We start from the raw sequence: 20389 nt of genomic DNA, 5'->3' as shown, positions 1-20389 counted from the left end.
TCCAACACTTAGGGGCCATCATAGATACGATCAAGGACCGGGTCTATCTGTCACAGGAGCGTCTCACCAATTTACAGAACCTAGTCAGGGGGGTAACCAAGAGACGTCTTACTCCTTTAAAGACCCTTTCCCAACTCTTAGGGAAACTGGTCTCCTGCATTGGCATTGTACCTTGGGCTCGTCTCCACTGCAGGACTCTACAATGGTTCCTACTCCCCTATCAAAGGCACACACAGCTACGTCACCAATACTTGTCCAACGTCCAGAACAAGTCAGGCTCTCCCTTCTAGGGTGGATCTTCCCAGCCCTGTCAAAGGGCAGAGAGTTCAGGGAACCCCAACGCCTAATCTTGACAGCAGATGCCAGTCTTCATGGCTGGAGCGCCCATCTGGGATCAAACATGGCTCAGGGTCAGTGGTCCCCAGGGGACCTGACCCACAACATAAACTGGTTAGAACTCAGGGCCATTCATCTGGCCTTACTATCGTTCCAGAACATTGTTCTCAATCAACACATTCTAATTTTAACGGACAAGGTGGCCGCAAAGGCTCATATGAACTGCCTAGGGGGAACCCACTCTCAGCCTCTCTTGCAAGAGGCGGTGCAACTGGGTCTCTGGGCGGAGGCTCACCTGAGGTCCATACGGGCCTCTCATATATCAGGGGTGGCAAACACACAGGCCGACTGCCTCAGCCGAGTCTCAGTCGACCAGGGGGAGTGGCTGCTGAATCCGGATATGTTCCTCGAGATCACGCGCCGCTTCGGGAACCCGCTGGTAGACCTCTCTGCCACTCGAGACATTCGTCAACTGGATCGGTTCTTCTCCAGGTACCCAGTCCAGGGGGCGGAGGGCATAGACACCTGCGCAGCCCTTGGCCCCCCGGCCTCCTTTATGCCTTCCCTCCCATTCCAACAATACCCAGGGTTATCAGGAAGATGCTGAGGGAACAGGCGGAACTCATCTTGCTGGTTCCACACTGGCCTCGGCTCCCGTGGTTTGCGGACCTGGTGGCTCTCTCAGTGGCTCCCCCGCGGAGACTTCCTCAGACCAAGATCTCGCTCAGCCAAGGGCAGCTGACTCATCCGGACCCTCAGTGGTTCAAGCTGACCGCCTGGCGCTTGAGCGGATTCTCCTGAGGAAGAGACATGTACCTGCCAACGTCGCCAACACCATCCAGGCGTCTCGTCGTAGTTCCACCATTCGCATCTACGGCTCGACGTGGCGCACCTTCTACACCTGGTGTTCAAGCAAGAACATAGACCCTACCACCGCTTCTACGGTCACTATCCTGATCTTCCTTCAACACGGATTGGAACAAGGTCTGGCAGCGAACACGCTTCGACGACAGGTAGCTGCTCTCTCTTCTATTTTAACTTGCGGTGCCAAACGCTCCCTAGCCCTCCGGCCCCTCATCCGTCAATTTCTGAGGGGAGCAACCAACCTTTGTCCTCCAGTAGTCCACAGGTACCCATCTTGGGACCTCACAAAGGTTCTAACTTCCCTCACCAAGGGCCCCTTCGAACCTTTGAGGGAGTGTGGCCTGCAATATTTGACATACAAGGTGGCCTTTCTAGTAGCCATTACTTCAGCTCGCAGAATTTCTGAACTTGCTGCCCTTTCCATCAGGGCGGATCTCTGCGTGTTTCACTCAGATAGGGTGGTCCTCCGGCTAGATCCTACCTTCCTACCTAAAGTTAACTCACTGTTCCATAGATCACAAGAGCTCATTCTTCCCGACTTTTCTCCAGATCCGGTACACCGGCTGGAAAGGTCCTGGCATACCCTAGATGTCCGGAGAGCCCTCCGTATATATATCAAGCATACCGCCTCTCTCAGGAGGATGGAGGCTCTCTTTGTGTCCTTTCAACCTACCACTATCGGCCTTAAGGTATCTTCCTCTACCATCGGTAGATGGCTTAAGACATGCATTGCCAGAGCATATCAGATTCAGGGAATTCCTATTCCAAGTCGCATCACTGCGCATTCAACTAGAAGCGCGGCTACTTCAGCTGCGTGGGCCACCCAGGCTCCATTAGAAGAAATCTGCAAAGCAGCCACATGGTCTTCTCCGAATCCATTCATACGCCATTACAAGATCAATTCCTATGCATCTGCTGATGCGGCGTTCGGCCGCAGGGTTCTCCAAGGGGTCCTAGTAAGGGGTTCTAACCCGGACCGGGCGGATCCTTCCCGATAGGACTTGCTTTGGTATGTCCCATGCCTGGCTGCTGGTCCCGCCCTGCTGGAGAATGGACATTGGTCCTACCTGAATGTCCTTTCTCTGTTGGCGGGACCAGCAGCCAGCCCCTCCCTGAACGCCCGGTTCCTGTATTCTATGGAGGTCATACGGGCTCTCATGGTCATATGCCGGGGTGGGTGGGCATAATAACATATTCTTGCAGTTCCTAATTTACAGCTCAGTGCGTCGGTCTGCCGCATCATCCTCGTCCGAAAGCTGGAAGGCACCAGGAGGAGGAGGTGCTTTTCAACTAGCAGACTCGATCCCATTGGATACAGACCGAGTCACTCCCATGCCTGGCTGCTGGTCCCGCCAACAGAGAAAGGACATTCAGGTAGGACCAATGTCCATTCCATTGAGGACTACATGTTGAGTGCGGTTGGTCAGTCAGTTATGAATCCATCTGGTGGTAATGCTGTCTAACCCACATTTTTCTATTTTACCAAGTAATGATCTACTTTATCTTTAGAAAAGAATTCATGTATGAAATATTTTCCCTGATATAGTGCCAGTTGGGACAAGGGTCTGGGATCAAACAGCTTTATTTAGCCAAAAGAGAATGAAAATGAGCATCATTCTAAAGTGGGTTTTTTTGTTTGCATTTGAATAATGATGTCATTTTAGACCATATTAACAAGATATTTGATCTGAAAGATGCATAGAATTGAATTATTATTTGAGAAAAAACATATTTCACAAGGCTGCTTTGTCACTGAGTTTTCAGTCAGTGTTGACATTCTCCCCAGCACACATTATCTTTCCTCATATCACAGCAAGTTGACTTTGTATATAATATACAAATGGATGAAGACTATTGCTTGACATAGTGTAAGCTGCCCTGAGTCTTCGGAGAAGGGCGGGATATAATTGCAAATTTAAAAAAAAGTCTCCAAGATCTAACTGTGTGCTTATAAAATAAGTTAATATCTATAGTCAGCATGACAGACTGAGCAGTGAAACCTCTTAATACCTAGTAATAACATCCAGATGTTTCCTTGAAGTCCTCCTTTATAAGGAGAATTTAAATCACAACTGGTTTTTTACATCAATGTATGGCATAATACTTTGAGTTGCATTTTTCTTCATGTCAGCCTGCCCCATTCCATAGTCCTGCAGAAGCACTGGACTTCAGCTCCCGTAATGATCACCCAGCACAGATGACACATAGCACTACTAGAAGGTGCTAGATAAACAAATACTTTCCAGATCTTGAAAACAATACCCTCAACTTTAGAATAACAATATTGTAAGGCTATCGATTTGTACTGTTTCTTCAAATGCACGATGAGAAGTGGATATTCTTTTAAAAGACCAAAGGTCTTTTTTCTTATGAGATGGCTCATGTGGTACTATTCTTACGTCTGTATTTCAGATAAACAAATTGCTCAATTTGTTCCTTTTCATTAAATATAGCATTAGGTAAAGTGACTTAAGAATTCATTTATTGAATGGTTAGTGACTGAAAAAGGATTTCCTATGGAACGATCTCAATTGGTCACCAATAGAGCTATTGCTGGCAGTTCTAATAAGTACAGTATTTGCTGAGATTGTTTAGAAGAGTAGTAGTCAACCTGGTCCCTACGCACTTTCCTTTTTTTTAATTTAATTGAGTTTTTAAAAAATTTTTATAGCATTATTAAAAAACATTTTCATTAGGTTTTCATAAAATTCCCCATGACAATTTAAATTTCTGAAAATATACATATTCTGTTTCCCTTCCCCCAATACTCCCAGCAAAGAGTCAGTCAGAGGCCTCTTTTCTGATTTATTTACATATATATAAATGTCCTGGCTACGTCTACCCACGGGCCTGCCAAGTTTCTGGAGATAACAAGGAAATTACAGATAAGGCCAGAATTACTCACGAATATATTCTTCCCTCCGTTGATACAGATTGCCCAAGAATTCATTACTTTGTCCAAGACAAAAAACCAGGAAGTCCCGCCTCCTATTTATAGTCTCTGCAGATGTCACTGCATGACAATTATGACTTGGCTTTGTCCCAACTCTTCCGCTGCTGCGCACGCCGGTCACGTCTTCGTAATCTTGCATCACTCCAAAACTGTTCTTGGGGCGTTGCCAAATCAGAAGGAGGCTCCAGGGAATCAGGCTTTGCCGGCCCCTCCTCCTCCCTTTGAGTGGGTGCCAGGGAGGGAAAGGGCTCACGAGAAGCAGGGCTGGCCAGGTCTTCTCCCTCACTTTCTGAATCATCCGAGTCCAGGAGTCCGGGTCCAGGAACTTGGGTCACAACACTACTATTTGTATTGCCCGCGCATAAGTTTAGTTCATGTTACGTAAGTGAAACTAAATGGCGCTATAGTGTGACTGCAAACAAAAGAGCCTCGTCCCAGAATAGCTCACGCATCTCCCCCCACATCACCTATCTGTAACAGACAAGCAGAGCTGGTAGCCGGCGCCCACCTCAAACCCAATCCACGATGTGCGAGAGGCATGTGCAGACGACGATACATGGCGCATTACTGTGGAATCGGTGGGCAGTTAGAAAATTTTATTACTAACAAAGATACAAAAGTGGGTGGTAGATATAAAAAGATTGACTACGCCTGATTTAGAACATCAACAGATGATTGAATCACACGTGGCAGTGCAAATATAATGATTGACTTGGGCAGATTCAATTAAGACAGTACTGTAAAGTTGCTTAACGATCATAGACCTTCATTCATTATTCACAGGATTCATGATTTCTTCTTGGTCATAGTGAAGCTTAACAATAAAGAGCATAACAATAAACTTCAATTCCAAAAAGAATTGCATGGATTTTGACACATATGAAATAAGCAGATACCCAAATTCTCCCTTTCTGCTAGTTAGAAAGAATTTTGTATTCTAAAATCAGACTGAAATTGCTGGAAAAGTTTATAAACCAATACCCTGTTTCCCCGAAAATAAGACATCCCCTGATAATAAGCCCAATCGGGCTTTTGAGTGCATACGCTAAAATAAGCCTCCCCATGAAAATAAGCCCTCCCTGAAAATATTTAAAAGCAGAGCTGGAAATCAGGTAAGACGGCAAGAGGACCCCATCTTGCTCCATGTGCCCCAAAATAATAAGACCTCCCCAAAAATAAGGCCAAGTGCTTATTTCGGAGTTCAGTAAAATATAAGACAGGGTCTTATTTTTGGAGAAAAACGATAGGATTTACTACTACTTTTAGTCTTAAGAATTAAGGTGGAATTTGCAAGAAGCAGGATTTTACAGGTAACAAATTTAACACGGAAATAACCTGTGTTCCAAGGGTTACCTGATCTGCTGAGTAGCAAGAAAAGATTAAGAACTCTGCATTAAGTTTAATATCTTTTCTGTTTTTATGTTTCCACAGTAAGATATATGTTTTATGTAGTTTAGCAATTCTTTATATCAGAATTTGTCGTGTCCCACTCCTCCGCTGACGGCCGGGTCAGGGAAATCCGAATCAGGCTTGCCTCTGCAGCTCTGCCCAAAGTCCTAGCAAAGTCCTCAGAGCAGGCAGGAGACCAGTAAGTGACTTCAGCAAGATAAGTTCGACTTTTGCCTGACTCAGAGACTGCCAGAAAGCAGATCCTTTATATAGGCCATGGGGTGTGGCTCCATGACTCAGCACTCATTAAGGCCTGCCCCTCCCTTCCTTCTGTTGCCTCCACCTATCCAATCTTCTGATGCGAGGGTCACTCCAATCAGCTGTTGATAATAAACCCTCCTCAGGCTCACATGCTGTGGAGGAGGGGGAGGGGTCTAGCTGCTCTGTTTGCCTGGGCATGGAGTCAGGGCTGGGGCCGGGAGGTGCTCCTTCTTCTGCAGTTTGTCTGGGCATGGAGCCAGGACTGGGGCCGGGAGGCATACATTCCTCCGTGTTCGGGAGCAGATAAGAAGGCCCCGGCTGCTCTGAGGGCGGGCAAGACACAACAGAATTACTCATTGGTAGTGATTTTATTATGTTAGGTTTGCTAACAAGATTATATAGTCCTTTTTTTAAAAAATGGGAGAGCGTTTTGAACTGTTGTCAACAATTATAGCAACTCTGTGTTATACTTAAAAGGACAGATCCCTGATGCTGTAAATTTAGTTTGGATACCATAATATGACAAGTACACTTATTACAGATGTGGTCAGGGAGAAGAAGAGGTCCCAAAGGTGCTTTTTCAAGAGACAACTGGACTTTCTTGTTTTTCTTTGAAGATCTTTTGCTTCTCATCCAAGAAGCTTCTTCAACTTCTCAATATCTTCAAAGAAAAACAAGAAGGTCCAGTTGCCTCTTGAAAAAGCACCTTTGGGACAACCATAACCTGGATGACTGAGAATCTCCATAGACAAGCAGAAGAAGAGGATTCAGAGTTGTATGCCTGCCAGCCTTCCCGGCATGTTACTGGTATTATGGCAAAAATAATCTACGAAGAAAATGAACAGATGGGAGAGGGTGCAAACAACTCTTTTATTAATGTAAAGCTATTAGGTTATAGTGAGTCTCTTGCATCCCAGCAAAGATCAACAGCCACAATGTTACATAGATCTTATAAAAAACCTTGATCAAAAATAATTTGAACATCAATTTTCTCTAGCAGATGACCCCAAAGAAACAGTTGTATTACTGCTGATAAGGAAACAAAGGAAGTTGAAGGTACTCTTCATGGTGTGAAAACATTAAACACATTTCTAGAACAGAGACATAACAACTTTGGTGACTTATAACAAGGCTGTAATTGTTATTCTAAAAAGCAGATAAGCAAATTCCTCAAATCTTCTGTTTCCCCCCTCCCCCAAATGTGAACTTTAATCAGTCACTACCAGAGACAGATTTGTAAATAAAATAATAAAAGTTAATTCTGAAGTATTTTAAGGATACAGCTTTGCAACATGTATACATACACACAAACACACACAAGAAGCTACATTCATAGAAGTAAGCATAAGCATGATTATACAATTGATTTAACTTGAGGTCTTATTCTAACCCCTCACACTGTGATTTAAAAAAGGAAAATATATAAGGAAATTAAAATCCATCTGAATATACGAGTATGTTACTACATAGGTATCAGGCAGTGCCTTATTTTACAAGTTGATAAGAGAATAATGTGTGTGCTACTGTGCTTCACAGAAATATTGTTAATGGTGCCAAAGTTACATAAACAAAACCACTATTGAAACAGTGTTTGAGTTAGTTGTGACTGTGTTCTCTTTTGTCAAATTAATTAGAAGCTCCAGATGCATTTAAAGATCAAAGATTCTCTGTTGTATCTTTATGAATTAAAGTGTCCTCTGGCTTAGCAAATGACTTTTTTATATATAGTTTTAACTATAACATTACATATTAAGCAGTATACACTAATTCTTTCTGTTGGCAAATGCCTGGTTAGGGTTTTTTTGTATAAATATGGTTTTGTTTCTGCTAAGCATGCATTAATTTCTGGTAAAATGGTTTTTTTCCTGAAATGACATGTGCATTCTGAATAAGTAATCTATTTGCATAAGTCATGTGGAGCCAGAGATTGAAGACCCCTCAATCCTCATATGAGATCCTAGGCTGCAGAGAGCTGTTAAGCAGTGTAAGTTGTGCTATATGTTTCTGGTAGGAAAATGTGCTTCTTCTATTTTTTGATTCAATACATAGAACAAATCAACATTTTGGTTTTTTAAAGAAAGCCATCTTTTTTAGGGACTGCTCTCCATGCTCTTACTATGTGTTTGGATTTTTCAGAGCCATAATAATTAGAAATGGAGAGGTCATTCCAATGTCTTCAGAATTCACACCAGAAACAGAACGTCAGCGGCTTCAGTATCTGGTAAGAGGCCTAAATCCTTATATTACTAGATGGTAAGAATGGATTTTTTAAACCAAAGTAAACAACTTCAAATTCCAGGACTACAAACTCTCCAAAGCCCAGAACTGTTGCCAAATTATTGTTTTTGATATATCTGGAGATGATTAAATACGTGAAGACTGTGCATACTAACTACTGAAGATCCCTGACTAGAAACATGTCCAGTTCCTGAAAGAGCTATGGCACAACACTACTTGATTATGTGCCATCAAATTGGTGTCCTCTCTTAGTGATCATAGATAGATTTTCTCTATGATCATCTATCTTAACCTGGTCTTTCAGGTCTTCTAACAATACCCCTCATGCCACTGTAACTGAGTACATCTATCTTACTGTTCTTCTTCCCCTTCCTTCCATCTTTCCCAGTATTAGAGCTACTGTAGTTCTTGGCCTAATGTATCTGAAGTAGGATAATTTTAGCCTAATCATTTGTGTTTTGAGTGTAAACTCTGGGTTGATTTGTTTGGTAATACTTTTGTTTATTTTCATGGATGTTCATGGTATTCTTAGGATTCTTCTCCAACGTGGTAAAACTTACAAAGCAATCATCATCACTCGACCCTCATTGCAGTCAAGATCTATGGCAGAACTTACTGCAAAGCAATAGAGAATCTGTGACGTTAAACACTAAGAGACCAGTATAATAAAACATGTACCATCCCTGCATTACACTAAATACTACTATATATTTTTATTTGTCAAATTCAGAATGGGCAGAGTCTGATATATTATTCCCTCTGTGCCTTCGTAGTTATTAAGTGTTATACTATAGCCATTTCTTAAAGCAAGGAGAGCCATTTTTTTGTCAGGTCTGCCAAGTGTGGCCTTTATATAAATTTACAGAAGAAGTAGCTAACACCTCAAGCAAATGCTACACACAGATTTGTTTCTCCGCACTTCCTCCCTTCTGTCCCTTGCTTTCTCCTGTAATCTCTAGTGCACCATCATTTTAGTGGCCTTTCCTCCCACTGAGGCTGATTGGGGCGGGTTTGAGAGACCAGATGGCTTTTCCTTTTTAGAAAAGCTTACTCTTCAGAACATAGGTTGCTGGCTGGACATAGGGAGAGTGGACTGTTGTTGTTTTTCACAAGTGTCTTAAATATTTTGGAAGATAGAACTACTTTAAGTGTATGTAGGTTTACAACAACAAATGCAAGGCAAATATAATGAATATTCATGCCTCTGTCATTTAAATAATTTGTGTGCCTTTAAAATCAAGGAAGTTCTGTAGCATTTTTAGAACATGACCTTACCTGAAGGAACCAGAATCAGAACATTACCCGTGTCTCTTCCTTTTTTTCTGGTTGGACTTAAAAATGCTTCTATTATTTCCCTAAAACGTATGTATTTAGTTCGTTTCCATATGTAGCAAATGTATAATAAAAGTGAAATTGCATTAGAGTGAGTTTCAAAAGCAATGGAAGTTATACTGTACAGTATGTAATGACAAGAAATGTTACGTTATACAGTACTTAATCTTTTTGGGTTTTTTGGTTCCCCAGTCTTAATGCTGCTTACCACAAGATGTTGGGATGAGACATGTGCAGTGTTCCCCCCCAAAAAACAAACAAACATACAAACAAAAAAAACAGCCCAGAAGTTTTGTTTTTGTTTTAGGGATATTATCTACATGCTACTAAATTTATAATGAACATCCACTGAAACCATGTCAGATTTCAGCATCAGTAGCAAATATATTTTTACAAAATAGGTCTTCTACTTGGCTCTTTTGTAAAAGAAACAATTTTGAAGACCAGAAAAATGTAATTCCCTTACCAGATTTGTGAGAGTAAAAACAGCAGCACTCAGAAAGAGAAGAAGATGAAAGCTTTGATACAGTAGCTTATGAACAGCTGTCTCATTAACTTCTTTAAAAATTTGTTTTAAGCAGAAATCTCTTGTCTGTTAAGTTTATGAATCTATGGATTTCCCACTAATTAAGCAAATGATTTATATGCTTTTTAAATTGTTCATTCATTTTTATGAAAGAAAGTTGGTATATTTGGGGTTGGCTGATACAGATTGTTTTGGCAATGAGACTCTTCTGTTTGTGCAGTCAAGTGAGACTGAGTCTAGATATCACTTTTCCCAATAGTTTCATCTTCCAAGAAAAGCTGAGGGCATTGACAATCTATTAGTCTAGCAGGCTGCCAACAGCTCTTATGTAAATTGAGAAAATACAAATTAGTATTACTAAATTGTGACACTCTGCCCTAGCTCGGTATAGGATCAAATGTATAAGCAGCTTCTCCAATTATAAATGCTAGAAGAAAGTGCAGCAATTGTGCAAGCTCAACAATGAAAATGTGTAACAGGGGTTTTGGGATAATTTGATGAGACAAGGATGTGAGTTGTAATTATGGATTTCTGGGATGATTGCCCAGTCAATGTCCTCTTTTAATTTACAGGCATATATGCAACCCCATTTGCTGGGAAATGAATTTACACATTTGGAATTTCCAAGGAGAGTTCAGCGAAAGGAAGTTGGGAAAAAAATGCTTTATCGAGATTTCAGCATGATTGGCTGGTAGGTACATCCCCCTTTTTGGAAAAATGGAAAATATGCTTTAAAAATTTCCCTACAGATGTGGTTGTACATATGCAACATTTAGAAATATAAGGATACGATAATAATATACATTTCTGTTACAAAACTAAAGAGACTATATTGGAACCCGGATGTGGAAAACTGGTTGTGTCAAAACATGGGAGAGTGGGTGAAAACAAAAGTTCGATCTTGTAATTTTTTTTCCCTGGTGGGGGAGAATGGGGGTGGTTGATAGGCGTGGGGGCGCTGCAGCATCCCTGGGGGCAGTCATAAGGGTGAAGCAATGAAGCAAGTCATAAGGCTGCTGCAATGGCTGTAACTTTAGCTCATAAGTAGCCTTTGATAACTTTAAAAAGACCTGTCTTGTTAAGACTTACGTCTTAAAACTTGAGGGACAAATTATCACTTTGTTTACATCTACCTCTACATCTTTATTTTTTTCTGATTTTTTTTTTTAAATTGAGGTGGTGCTTACTTTTCTCTAGAAACATTATATTTTAATCCAGTTGGTTTTCCTAACATACCTGCTGAATATGACACCTGATGGAGCTTTTTCTTTGTGTAATTTAGAAACTGCTTTGCAAATATAGTTACTGTAGGCCTTCAGCTTTCATAGTTCCACAGAATGTTGTGTCTGGCTCACAAGGAGATAAGGGAAATGGTAGATGAAGGCAAGGCCAATCTTGTCCTTTCCAGTCCTCTGATATAAATAGCTTTATAGAGTCAAGCATTAAAGTCTGATTAGGCTTCATCTTCTCGAGAGTCATCTAATAAAAGAGACTCTACTGACAGTCTCCATTAGTTTTGCCACAAATACCAAAATAAAATTTAAAGTGGCAGCGTCCCTTTCCCTGGCCTGGATTTATCTTCAATCTATAACAAGGAACTTTATTAGTTGCTGCTTTGTCTTATTAAGGACAATGGTCTTTCCTGCTAGATTGGAAAGGGTTAGGGTTAGGGTTAGGGTTAGCTATAAAGACTACTGAGCGGTTGTGTTGTGTTCTGTTTTCACTTGTTGAGCTGTGCTTTCTTTCCAAATCCACATCAGTTCTCAATATGAACTGTGGTTCAGTCACCCAGATAATATATAATGCATGGGTGTATATTAGATCAATGTTTCTCAACGTAGGCAACTAAGATGCATAGACTTCAAATCCCAGAAGTTCCCAGCCAGCATATTCTCTTAGAAGTCTGCAAAAGAGCAGTGACTGTCTCTTAATGGTGTAACTAAATCTTTCTCTTCAGTTATGCATACATTTTTATCCATGTACAACTAGTTCTCAACTTACAATAGTTAATTTAATGAGCATTCAAAGTTACAGTAGCACTGGAAAAAGTGACCCATGACAGTTTTTCACAGTTACAATCCTTGCAGCATCCCCATGGTCACGTGGTCAGAATTCAAGCACTTGGCAACTGATTGATATTTATGAAGGTTGCCGTGTCCAGGGGTCACATGATCACTTTTTGCAACCTTCTGACAAGCAGAATCAATGGGAAAGCCATTCACTTAACAACCATGTTACTAACTTAACAACTCCACTTAACAACAGTAGTAAGAAAGGACATCAAATGGGGCAAAACTCACTTAACAAAGGTCTTGCTTAGCAACAGAAATTTTGAGCTCAGTTGTGGTTGTAAGTTGAGAACTACCTGTTTTACCCTTTTTTAAAAGCTATTTAGGTGGACAGCTGAACTTCCCTCTTAGACAAACGTGTAACTGAGGATGATTTTTTTTAACGTAATGTAGCTACAGCTTCCACCAACTGGCAAGCAAACAGAGAAATAGCCCCCCTAGAAATATTAGGTTATATGGAGGTATTTGAGCTCCAGGTCTTTTTTGATTTCTGACTATGTATGCAGGTGGCATAGAGCTTCATGGATTTTTTGGAGCCTGGTTCAGTGATGATAAATGGGTTTATACAACATGCATTTTCTGCATTTTGCTCAAGATTTGCAGCCATGGCTCCAAGAAAAGCAAGGAGAGGGATCTGATCTGCTGTGTATTCTGCACATCTCTTGGCAGTGACAAATGAGCTTGTTTTCTGTAGTTGCATATATGGCAGAGGAACAGAAACAGTGGCATTTGGGCAGGATGAACTGGAGAAAAACAACAAACCTCACAGATACCCCCCCTCAATTGATGAGGAATAAGTTAATTGTTTAAAATTTAGGGCTCAACTTCACCACCATCCTGCCAAACTGGCATGAACACATAATACTTTTTCTCTGAGTTCATGATCACGTCTATATTCATCCCTGACCCGCAGCTCAACCAACTTCCAAGCCCAAATGTCTGTTTGAGGCTCCTTTCCCATGGTTGCTACTGCTGCTGCTGTCTATGGGGACAGCTGGGAACCTCGCTTGAGCAGAAGCACCTGGCCCTGGTATGGCAACCTGGTGCCTTCTGAAGCCCTTTCTATTTTTAATGGAACATCCTTAAAGGTAAAGGTAAAGGTTCCCCTCGCACATACGTGCTAGTCGTTGCCGACTCTAGGGGATGGTGCTCATCTCCGTTTCAAAGCCAAAGAGCCAACGCTGTCCGAAGACGTCTCCGTGGTCATGTGGCTGGCATGACTCAGTGCCAAAGGCGCATGGAACGCTGTTACCTTCCCACCAAAGGTGGTCCCTGTTTTTTCTACTTGCATTTTTTATGTGCTTTTGAACTGCTAGGTTGGCAGAAGCTGGGACAAGTAATGGGAGCTCACCCCGTTACACAGCAGCACTAGGGATTCGAACCGCTGAACTGCCGACCTTTCGATCAACAAGCTCAGCGTCTTAGCCCCTGAGCACCTATGAAACATCCTTATTGTATGCCAATTTAACATTAGAATTTAGTCTCTTTTGAAAGAGTGCTTTCTTTAAAAAACAGCATCCTGTTTAGAAATTTGATTTAAACCTGGAGCCAGTGATGGTTTCTGTCAGCTAGATGTTGCTGGTTGTGTCACCAGCAAGGTTTTATATGGCCATGCTATTTGTTACTTTGAGTGGGTGTGGATGGCCTTTTTTTTTCTACCCCTACTCCATTTTTGGGCTATTTTTTGGTTGCTTCCATGAGTTGCTAGACATGATGTTATTTCCTTGTGGTGTTAGGTGAGGATGAAGTTGTGGAAATTCACTTCCCTTAACTTGTCTCACATTAAAAAACATAAGGACAGGACACTTGCAGGTCTTGAGACAAAATAGGGATTAGTAATGAGCACAATTTTTTTTAAAATTTGCATTTATATCCCACCCTTCTCCGAAGACTCAGGGCGGCTTACACTATGTCAAGCAATAGTCTTCATCCATTTGTATTTATGCTGTCACACCCCAGACTGCCAGGAAACACTAAGGTGGCTATCTGGCTATGCCTAGATTGGGTCCTTGTTTGGGTCCTTGCATTGCTTCATCATGAAAGATTTTACTTTTACTTCCAAGTTGTTTTAGGGCATGGAATCTTTTTTTTTTTTAACACATTTCGGTTTTGACTTTGAAATGCACTGTCAATCTCTGATTATTTGTTTTGGAGGTCAGTGTAATGCCATAGCTAGCTTAGTAGCTGGAAAAAACAGATTCAGATTCTCATTCATAGTGAAGTAGCTGATTGGTCTTGTTCCTGCCCTCTTTTATCTATCTCATTAACGAGGTACCTCTATGCTATATTCTTTTTCTATTTTTTTTTTACAATTCCTTCCTCAACTTACAACCATTTGTTTAGTGACTGTTTGAAGTTACAACGCCACTGAAAAAAGTGACTTACGACTGTTTTTTACACTTAAGACTGTTGCAGCATCCCCATGGTCACGTGATCAGAATTTGGACGCTTGACAACTGGCATGTATTTATGACAGTTGCAGTGTCTCGGAATCACATGATCACCTTCTGTGACCTTCTGACAAGCAAGTCAGTGGGGAAGCCAGATTCCTTTAACAACTGTGTTACTAACTTAACTGTTGCAGTGATTCACTTAACAATTGTGGCAAGAAAGGTTGTAAAATGGGGCAAAACTCACTTAACTCACTCACTTACTGTCTTGTTTATCAGTAGACATTTTGGGCTTAATTGTGGTTACAAGTCAAGGACTATCTGTATCATACTTAAGTTCCTGATGGCTTAGAGGCTATTTTTTCCTTGTCTTCTTTTACTCTGAATATTTTTAATTGAAGTTTAGTAATACTGCTCTCCTAAAAATTTTACTTACACAATTTGAATTTTAATTAGAAGTGTAAATCTTGATCTTGGTAACAAATTGTTTTAGACTCCTGCCTATTTCCTTTCTAATAAATAAGTAAAAGCGAACATTTTGTGTGTGAGAGAGAGAGAGGGAGGGAAAGAGAGCATGCATGTTGGTGCTCAAGATTGAAAAGAAAAATAAAACTGAAGTCTACCATTCTTGAACATTGAACATTACCATTCTTGAACATTGGGCGCTATCTAACAAAATGAAATTCAACAGCGAAAAAAGTAAGGTTCTACATTTAGGCAAAAAAAACACAAAATGCACAGGTACCGTATATGTGGTACCTTGCTCAATAGTAGTACCTGTGAGAGGGATCTTGGAGTCCTAGTGGACAACCATTTAGATATGAGCCAGCAGTGTGCAGCTGCTGCTAAAAAAGCCAACACAGTTCTGGGCTGCATAAACAGAGGGACAGAATCAAGATCACGTGAAGTGTTAGTGCCACTTTATAATGCCTTGGTAAGGCCACACTTGGAATACTGCATTCAGTTTTGGTCTCCACGATGTAAAAAAGATGCTGAGACTCTAGAAAGAGTGCAGAGAAGAGCAACAAAGATGATTAGGGGACTGGAGGCTAAAACATGAAGAACGATTGCAGGAACTGGGTATGTCTAGTTGAATGAAAAGAAGGACTAGGGGAGACATGATAGCAATGTTCCAATATCTCAGGGCTTGTCACAAAGAAGAGGGAGTCAAACTATTTTCCAAAGCACCTGAGGATAGAATAAGAAGCAATGGGTGGGAACTAATCAAGGAGAGAAGCAACTTAAAACTAAGGAGAAATTTCCTGACAGTTAGAACAATTAATAAGTGGAACGACTTACCTGCAGAAGTTGTGAATGCTCCAACACTGGAAATTTTTAAGAAAATGTTGGATAACCATCTGTCTGAGATGGTGTAGGGTTTCCTGCCTGGGCAGGGGGTTGGACTAGAAGGCCTCCAAGGTCCCTTCCAACTCTGTTGTTGTTATATTGTTATATTCTGGGATGAAAATGAGAGGTTTTTTTTGGGTGGGGGGGTTACTACTCACATGTACACATGTGCCTTTTTGTGATAAACATGTAATAATAAAATGTAATAAAGCACAGTTATGCTTACAGTACTGCTGCTAAGCGAAGCAATCATTATGGGGAAATCATGTAACTCTGTCTCTGCCTCCTGCCCCCTTTTCTTGCCATTCCCTTTAGAATGCTCAAGTGCCTGTTTACTGTCTTATACACATCAGGGGTGAAATGCTCCTGATTTGGACCGGATCAGCTGATCCGGTAGTGATGGCAGAGGGAGAATCGGTAGCAAAAATCTCTGCCCCCCGCCCCTGCTCATCCAATGCCCGGTCGCCCACTTCCTCGCTTGCCACTTCTTTTAAAAAATGCTTTTAAAAGGTAAAAAAAGGGCTCTTAATGATCCCAGCTGAGCTGCCTGATCGTCAGAGCCTTTTTTTTTCACTTTCAAAAGCATTTTTTTAAAACAATCTATTCGGCATTTGGTGCATGGTGTGCACTGTGTATGCGCGCGCAGCATACATGCGGAACTAGTGAACCGGTAGTAAACCAGTTCAGATTTCACCACTGATCAAAAGCAATGAGATCGCTTCAGGAATCTGGAGTTGGTAGCCACAGGTACGCTAGACAAACAGCCTACAGTGGTGTGTTGAAACTCTTTTTTTCTCCAATCTCTTTGCTGGAAGCTAGGAAACAAGTGATTTCTCTTGGCAATCTCTCCTTTGCCTGACCCTTTCCCCCTCCCACAGAATGGAGAGATTGGAGAGAAAGAAATTTCAAGAGTTAGTGGTTTGCATAGCACATTGTAGGTCCCAGTCCCAGATTGCTTTTGCAATTATATTGCTTTTGATATATAGAAGAAGAAACAGCTTACGGTACTTCCTTGCAATTCCTTTCTCTCTACTCTCTCTGCTCTACAAAGTGGGGGGAAAGAAAATCTTTCATTGATCTGATTACATTGGGAATCAACACTTCAGTATCTACATTTATGAGACAGAAACTACTGAGGAATGTTGATGATTTCTTTATAGAATGGGGGAGTAGTAGTATTCTCTCTTACATGCCCTATTTCAAAATTGAGTCCAGAGAACAAGTTTAGAGGATGTGCAGAAACTATTGGAGCAGAGTGAGGAAAAATTCCATTGCAAAAGTAGAAAACTTATGCAGTGGAGTCTGTTCTTCGCTTTCTGATCTTATTCTTAATATATTTTGTGAGTTGTATTTTATTTAATATTTTTAAATATTTAATATTTTACATCAGTTTGTACAATGTTTCCCTAAGAACATATAATGAGAATAGACTAGTTTATAATCCTGTATTAAAACATGAACTTCATAGAGCTTGAATAACACCAGGTTTGAGTTGCCTATAACTAAAAGAATTATCTTCATGCTAATGAAGAATAGTGATGTGTTTCTTGTTAAGCTTGGGGTAGTTTGCCAATAGATAAAAAAATGCCACTGAGGGATTAAATCAGTCTTTCCTAAGGGGTCCTGCTGTCATCTTTTAAAAGAACCTTCTTGTGTTTGTGTGACTTGCTAATTAAATGACAGTAGGACTATGTTTTATAGAAAAGCTCATCCTGTAAAGGAGTAGAAAGGATAGATAGGCTGTACTATTGTGGTTTAAAATCTAAATATTGTATTTAAATAGATCAAATATAGGAAGATCTGTGTTCCTTTGGGTTACTGTACTATTGCAGGGGAGATCTAGATGCTTATTCACAGCTTCGTTTGCTTGCTTTCTTTTATGGATTGAGCAAAACAGACAATCCCTGTTAAAACAATTGTAATTTGGAAGAAAATGTAACTGATGACATCCTAAAATGGCTGCAAGGAATTTGTTAGTGATAAATCTTATCATTTCACCTATTTAGAAAGCCAGACTGGATTGCTGAAAAACAGACTCTACTTGGATGAGGAAGTTGGTAAAAAAAATGGGAAACAGCTCCCCAAATGAGAACTCCAGGATTATTTCTTGTTCTTTTTCTTAATCATATTAAGAAGGATTACTGACTGACTACCCAATCGTGGCCATTTAACCAGTTTAACACTAATATATTTCTTGGCCCCTTGAACCTCTCTTGCTTTTTCCTTGCCTTTATCCTCTTCCTGTTTCTGTCAGTCTCTTGCTAACTTGTTTCATCACCCTCTTTGATCTTCATCCTTTTATGCATTTGTATTACTGATTGAGGGATGCTGGACCAGCAGTTGGGATAATAGGAAGGGATCTCCTTTAGTTTCCCATTTTTTATTTTACTAAAGAGTATATTTTTATTTGTAAAATTGTCATCATGCTCCTTATAATTTGTAGAAGCAGTATAAGCTGGGGGAGGGGAAGGGGGGCTCAAAAGAGGAAAGAAAAACATGGGAATATGTTGCAAAGATGAAGCAAATAAATACGCAGAGAAAGAGAACAGGGAGAAAACTGTGTTAAAGGACTGGATTGATAATTGAGTCCAAGTCTTATAAAGTTATTTTATTCCTTCCTCAGGGCATACAAAACCATTGAAGAGGATGACTTGAAGTTTCCCCTTATATATGGAGAAGGAAAGAAGGTGGGAATAAGCCTTGTGTGAAAGGAACTTGAGTGCTGCATCATATTTACTACTCAATTTAGCCTTAAGTTGTTTGGGGTTTTCTACTTTCTTCACCTCACTTTATTTTTCTGACAACTTAAAAGAATATTTTGTCTCTAATAATTCAGTTCCTAGGTTCCATGACAAACAAGAAGCCTGTTTCGGAGAAAAGCCGTTTCATTACTTTTATTGCTGAACTGTCTTATTTTGATTTTTGTTTGCTTTATGTAAGTATACATTTGAAGGCAGATAGGACAGAGAGATTTTGAAAAGAAAAAAATAGTTTGGATAGGCAATTCTGCAGTTTGATTGTACAGTTATACGTGATCTTTTAAACTGGGAAAAAATAAAAAGCTGTTTTGGATTTGTGCAGTTTTGAACAGTTGTGGAGATCAAATAAGCTTAAGGCAATAAGGATGCCTGCTGAATTTCTAGTTAATAGTTTTTTTTTAAAGCTGCATTGACAGTTCATTCAGGGATGTGGATCAGAGACTGAGAAATAATTTTGTCAAAATAGCAACTGAGTGCCAAATACAGAATTAGAAAATAAATTATTAGCACTGACCCCTACAATTCTGAAGATGTGAGGACTCTGTGATCTCAAGATTGCTTTTGCCTGCTCATCACACTTAATTGCTTATTTTAATTAATCATATGGACTTCTGTGTTGGTCTGGCTGTTCTGGTCAGCTCTGCTGTAGCTTACCTGTACATTTTGATGAGAATTTTGTTTTTTCAACAGTATTTCTGCACCCCCCTTTTTTTTTCTGTGTATGTGTATTTTTCTTTGTAACAGTTCTTCTTCCCATGTCCTACATATTTTAGAAGAATTTAATATCACTGAAAAGTAACCTGAAGAATTCCACACTGTATCTAGGGGAATTGGAGATTACCATTACAGTATCACAACAATGATGCTAAAAAATGACAGTTTTTGGGAAAGGATCCAAATTCTGTTTTCTCTTTAGATTGCAAAAAGAGAATATTGGTTTATATCAATGGTTCTTAAAGTATGGTTGTAGGAGCCCTGGGGAGCCGCAAGGTCAAATATTTTCAAACTCAGTTTTAACTTATAATACAGTAAATATTGATAGATATAACCCGCATCAATCAAAGCACTTTAGGGTCCTCAATCATTTTTTAAGAAGGTAAAAGGCTCCTGAAATCAAAATGTTTGAGAACCACTAGTTTATAGTAGGTAGTTCTGAAAGCTGATTTTGACTCCTCCTAGTGGTAGCAAACACCCTAATGCAAGGTGTGTATGAGGAAAGCCACATGGCCAAAGGCAGATAGGAAGACAACTTTCTTCAATTGTAGATATTTAAGGAATGCTACTTTAGTGTCAAATGATAGCATACAACACTTAGGACAAATAGCTCCTTTGGAATCATTTAAAGTGGTAGCCGTTCAGCATCCAATTCTATCATTTTTTACTGTGTATTCTTAAGGGTTTTTTTTTCTTGCTCAGGAATCTTTCCCCTAGTCTTCTCCAGTATCCCCATGCTTTTATGGTTTTTATCTCTTCCTAGGCTCGTGTCATGGCAACTATTGGGGTTACAAGAGGACTTGGAGATCATGACCTGAAGGTGCATGACTCAAACATCTACATCAAACCATTTTTGTCCTCCTCACCAGAGGTAGAACATTCATATATCTGTTATAGGGGAACATGAATTAAACCAATATTTTCTTTAAAAACCAATGAAACATGTATAAGCTTCCTTTGTATTATTATTGTGCATGTAAAAGATTTAAAGAGTCCACATGAAAAATACTTGAGTTAAGAAATATTATTACTTAAGAAACAGATGATCAAACCAAGTATTTAGTGGGACTTATATAGTGTAGGTTTTCTAACCTAAAACTATTAAGAGCAAGTAAGCGAGTCACATCTTTTTTTATTGTGAATCTGCCGGCATAATCTCTCTCTCTCTCTTTTTTAAAAAAATATGATATTGGTGTTTATTTTTCTGAAAA

The 20389-nt window shown here is 40.2% G+C and overlaps 1 protein-coding gene across 2 annotated transcripts in view; it reads left to right on the top strand.

The window, feature by feature from the left end:
- PPM1H (protein phosphatase, Mg2+/Mn2+ dependent 1H) overlaps nt 1-20389 on the top strand; it is a 95386-nt gene that overhangs the window by 62799 nt on the left and 12198 nt on the right. For both annotated transcript variants that reach the window (XM_058189733.1, XM_058189735.1), the window contains exons 5-8: nt 7940-8024; nt 10472-10590; nt 18329-18392; nt 19942-20049. In XM_058189733.1, the coding sequence (XP_058045716.1) occupies nt 7940-8024; nt 10472-10590; nt 18329-18392; nt 19942-20049 (376 nt within the window). The remainder of the gene's footprint in view (nt 1-7939; nt 8025-10471; nt 10591-18328; nt 18393-19941; nt 20050-20389) is intronic.

The sequence above is a fragment of the Ahaetulla prasina genome, chromosome 7 (assembly GCF_028640845.1).
Source record: "Ahaetulla prasina isolate Xishuangbanna chromosome 7, ASM2864084v1, whole genome shotgun sequence".
NCBI classification, from domain to species: Eukaryota; Metazoa; Chordata; class Lepidosauria; order Squamata; family Colubridae; genus Ahaetulla; species Ahaetulla prasina.
This window is presented reverse-complemented; position numbering and strand designations above follow the sequence as displayed.